We start from the raw sequence: 5,233 nt of genomic DNA, 5'->3' as shown, positions 1-5,233 counted from the left end.
CAAATGCAAGTAACACAGTGAACCTACTTATCTTATTGCACTCCCTTTATTGTAATTTCTAGAGTGCACACATTTTCGTAGTACATGCAGTCAACACAAATTCCATTGCAGTTTCCTCACCAGGGTGGAACCTTAATACTGGTCTTTAAGTTTCATCTCTGCTGGTGGTGACAGCTGGGTCTGACACACACACTCTCTCACACACACCCTACCTTCATCACCAACCCACGAAGTGCAGGAGCCGCCCTGGATCTCCATCTCTATAAGAGGTCAGAACTGGACTCATAGGTGCCATCCTCGCCAGGACAACTCTAACGGTTTCCTGCAGTATCCTCTCTGGGTTCATCTCATCTCCGTATCCATCCACTATGTCACTCTCTGTTCGCTCAACAACAACCAAAGGTCCCAAGACCGTGACCTCAAAATCTATAGTCACTAAGAGTCGTGGAGGTTCGACATCCTTTCCACATAAAGCCTACAGTGTGTATGGAGGTGGTTTTGGAGGAAGCACTCGCATCTCCTCTACTAGAATTGGAGGCGGTGGAGGATACGGATTTGCTGGAGGACACTGTGGAGGATATGGAGGAGGTTACGGTGGAGGATATAGTGGACCACTTTCCATTTGCGTAATGCCTTCTAGCGGCCTTGGGGATTTCCAGCTGAATGAGAAGGCCACTATGCAGAACCTGAATGATCGTCTGGCGTCCTACCTGGATAAGGTGCGCTCCCTAGAGGCTGCCAATGCCACTCTGGAGAGGCAGATCCGCGAGTACTATGAGAAGAAGGGGCCAGTCGCACAGAGGGACTACAGCCAATACTGGAACACCATCAAGGACCTAAAAGACAAGGTACAGTGGTGATGTTTGAATGAATATGAAGCAAGAAAAGTAAAATCTTAATGTAACAACATTAGTTTAGATATACTGTAAGATGTGAGAAACAGACTGCAGATAATTGCTTGCTTAGTATTATAATCTGTCAATAATGCTCCACAGAATTTTACAGGTTCTGCTATAATTTCTTCAAATGCTTTGTTTTTCAGATTAAAAATGCAACCACGCACAACGCCAACATTCTCCTGCAGATCGACAACTCTAAACTGGCTGCTGATGACTTCAGGCTGAAGTAAGATCCCCAATGTTATTTAAATAAAGTCAGTTTTGTGAATGAAAGGTTTTAGTCAGTAAATAATACTAGGTTTTTTTATAGCTTCATCTTATAAACTGTTCAAAAAAAATAAAGGGGACACTTAGGGACCTATCATACACCTGGCGCAATAAGGCACAAGATGTGTTTTGGCGCAATTTGTTGCTATATTCAGACCAACACAACCCTAATGTTTCCGCTTTGCACCATGTTGTTTAAATAGCATATCCCTTTGCACCATTTTTTAGACCCTTGGGTGTGTCAAGGCACATTGTTGGCGTGTTGCTATTTTGAGGAACTAAAAAAAATTGCGCAATTGACCAGCTGAAAACAGAGCATGTTAAAGTTTGCTATCCACAAAAGTAAAGAAGTAACGAGTAAAAGTAAAGTAAAGAGAAAGTAAAGAGGCCGAATGGAGATGACGCTGTCAATCATTTTCTTGCCTGTGAAACATTCAGTTTTTCCACTTACAAAGTCCGCCATGTAAATAGCAAATGCACCATGGAATGACGCAACTGACTCTTAAAGGGAATAGAAGATGAATCTCTGATTAGTTTAATGCACATTCTGCTCAAAACACACCCATAACTCTTTAAGAGAAAAAGCACAACCTTGTTAGACCATGTGCCAGGGTGCAGAGTGTATTTTTCCGTCCTTAAAATAGTAAAAGTGTTCCCTTTTTTAGCAGTATGTATACATATCTTATAAGTTTAACAATTTAACTTAATGTTTCTCTAAAATATTTCTGAAGACATACAATAAAGTGATTATTAAAGACACATACCATAAAGAGATGTTTAATGTTAATATATAAATATATATATATATATATATTTTTTTTTTTTTTTTTTTTTACTTTTTTTTTTACTTTTTTCTATAAAAGAATCTTGAAAGCAAATGTATCACCACCAAAATGTTAAGCACCACATTTGTTTTTAGCACTGATAAAAAGAAATGTTTCTGAAGGTTCTTATGACTAAAGACAAAATGAAGCTGTGGATCTAATATATTAAAACATTGTCCTTAATTGAGAGAGTGCCTCATGCAGGCAATATAAGTAAAAGTGCTAATAACAGTCAAATCTGTTTTTGAACATCAGTATGTGCACATTTGTCATGTTTACTAATTTATTTCCTATGTGACCTCTCCACCAATCAGATTCGAGCATGAGGTTGTGATGCGCCAGTGTGTAGAATCTGACATCGCTAACCTGCGCCGCTTGCTGGACCAGACGAACCTGGCAAAGAATGACCTACAGATGCAGATCAAGGGTCTGGAGGAAGAGCTGGTATTTTTGAAGAAGAACCACCAAGAGGTTTGCATGACAGATTGTACCCATATATTATATTATATTATATTATATTATATTATATTATATTATATTATATATTTTTTTATTATATTATATTATATTTATTATATTATATCAAGTTATATTATATTATATTATATTATATTATATTATATTATATTATATTATATTATATTATGGGGTTACAGGAGATGGCTGCACTGAGGTGTCAGCTGACAGGCACGGTGAACGTCGAGGTCGATGCTGCTCCTCAACAAGATCTGAACAAGGTTCTGGAGGAGATTCGTACTCATTACGAGAACATTATTCAGAAACACCGCAGGGAACAGGAAGCCTGGTTTAAAGACAAGGTAAGACTTCTGATTGCTCTCTTGAATCCCATGTTTGTGAATGGCATCTTAGTGCATGGTAGCAGTCAGATTTACTAAATTCAATTTTACTCAAATGTAACTAAAATGTTATGCGATTATTACACCTGATTTCCCCATATGCAATGCTTTTATCTGTTTTAGACGGCACCATTGAACAAAGAGGTGGCTCACAGTACAGAGACCATCCAAACATCCAGGTCACAGATCACAGAGCTGCGAAACACATTGCAGAGTTTGGAGATCGAGCTACAGTCTCAGCTCAGCATGGTGAGACACAAGTATAACGTAGAGTGAGAAATATTAGATAAATCTTGTAATCAACTATAATGTGAGACTTTAAGATTCAGACTAAGGAAGCTTGATTAAGATTGTTGTGCCTGTTCTCTTTTTTAAACAGAAAGCAGCACTGGAGCACTCACTGGCAGAAACAGAAGCTAGGTACAGTGCTATGCTAGCAGGCTTCCAAAATCAAATCAACAACCTGGAAGCTGAGTTGGCTCAGTTGAGAGCTAGCATTGAACAGCAGGGCCGAGACTACGCCTTGTTGCTGGACATCAAGACTCGTCTGGAGCAGGAGATCGCCACCTACAGGAACCTTCTGGAAAACCAGGACATTAGGTGAGGCCACTTATTGTGTTGGAATCAGCGAGGTATGGACCATGCTTCATTATCTTGCCCTGGAGTCTTCACTAAATATTTTTGTCTTCGCCTTTCTTTTGCAGGACTCAAATTCCAGGTAACTGAAACTTCTCTTTGATATTGGTAAGATGTCCAGTTTCAGGCAATGTGTGCGATTAATGACTGTTTCTCTTTTGTCCTTCAGTGTCCATCTCTGTCTCAGGTGGCTCTCAGTCCGTCTCATCAGGTGGATCTCACTCTGTTTCCTCTGGAGGTTCCCACACTATCTCCACTGGTGGACCAACAATCCAAATAAAGCAAACAACCACCACTTCACACCGTACTTATTAAAGACAGAATGTGCTTTGAGACAGTATTTAAACACATGCACACATAAGTGTTTTAGATACACATTTATAACCCAAGTAACAAGGAACCGCAGTATTTTGAACACATTAAAAACACTTACTGCTGTGTTTAAAAAAAAAAACTGTTTCTGAAAATAAAAGTACTGTCTTTAAAATCTCTTTTGTGTGCTTTTTTCACCTAACATGGTCTAAAATTTAAAGCCACTTTCTAGACATGGAAAATAGGCTCATGTGGTGTCATAAGTTTTCATCATGGAACTTTTAACTTCATTATCATTGACAGTGCTCCATGATGTGCCTGTCAGTGATGACTCTGGAACAGAGAACTCATGTATTCATCTAAAACAAAAAGGTTACCTACAGGGTAGCAGGTATAAAAAGCAAATCCACACGTCTGGGCACAGGTGATAAAACAAGATCAAAAGGTCCAACTATGCAGGTTTCAAAACATATCATAAAGTCAAAAAGCAATGCAAACCAGAATCACAAGGAGCTGGCAAAGCAAGTAAGTCATGTTTACATGTACACACAGGGCCGGCGCGTCCATAGAGGCAACCTAGGCGGCCGCCTAGGGTGGCAGAATAGAGAGGGCGGCATCCGAACACCTCCCGCACCACCCGCGACTGCAGTTATATCCGCACCTAGGGCAGCAGAATAGAGAGGGCAACATCCGAACATCTCCCGCACCACCCGCATCCGCAAATATACCCGCGCCTAGGGCGGCAGAATAGGGTTCTTCATTTTGATATTGTCATTTTCGTTTTCACTTTCGGTTTGATGGCGGCGTGATCGTCCTTTGCCTAGAGCGGCAGTTCAGCTTGCTCCGGCCCTGTGTACACATGTACACAGCAAAATACTCTGAGTAAAATTTACTGAGTTCAGAGGGTATTTGGACCCTCTCTAAATTGAGTAAAAGTTACTCAGCAGCAGAGGTAAAGTTAAGGAGACAATAGCCCCTTTCACACAGTAATACCTGTAAATATCTGGATAATTTCCAGAAAGACTTTACCAGTAAATTCAAAAAAGTGTTGTTCACACAGGCGAGGATGTTACGGAATTATTCCGGAAAAGACCGTTCACACATCCATTACAAAATACCGGTAAATTCCAAACGGCTGCGCATGTATTTGTAAACATTTGACTACATTACACACTCTATGGATGGATCAGTATCGTGAACAACTTCGATGAAAACATATAGAAAAACACTTTCGCATGTCGAGAAGTACATCATATGTGTGTGTGCTGGCGCTCACTCCTTCACGGGCACACGCGACACGTCAAGCAACTGCAAGCTGAGCTTGAAAGTAAACAAACAACGGCTTATTATAAGCATCTTACCGATAATTAATTACACAGTTGGCATTAAGAAGGTGCAAAGAAATGCTATCTAACATCTAGCAGCTAAATGTGTCTGG

General features: G+C 40.1%; 1 protein-coding gene across 1 annotated transcript; it reads left to right on the top strand.

Annotated features, from left to right (window-relative positions):
- The first annotated feature begins 305 nt into the window (after positions 1–305).
- Positions 306–3,965, top strand: krt93 (keratin 93). Its single transcript, NM_001040359.1, has 8 exons — positions 306–848; positions 1,043–1,125; positions 2,305–2,461; positions 2,647–2,808; positions 2,971–3,096; positions 3,227–3,447; positions 3,552–3,565; positions 3,653–3,965. The coding sequence occupies exons 1-8, from the start codon at positions 369–371 to the stop codon at positions 3,796–3,798; spliced, it is 1,389 nt and encodes a 462-aa protein (NP_001035449.1). The 5' UTR covers positions 306–368; the 3' UTR covers positions 3,799–3,965.
- Positions 3,966–5,233: the final 1,268 nt, after the last annotated feature.

Source organism: Danio rerio, chromosome 11, assembly GCF_049306965.1.
Source record: "Danio rerio strain Tuebingen ecotype United States chromosome 11, GRCz12tu, whole genome shotgun sequence".
NCBI lineage: Eukaryota > Metazoa > Chordata > Actinopteri > Cypriniformes > Danionidae > Danio > Danio rerio.
Note: the sequence above shows the minus strand (reverse complement) of the source record. Positions and strands in the feature narration are given on the sequence as shown.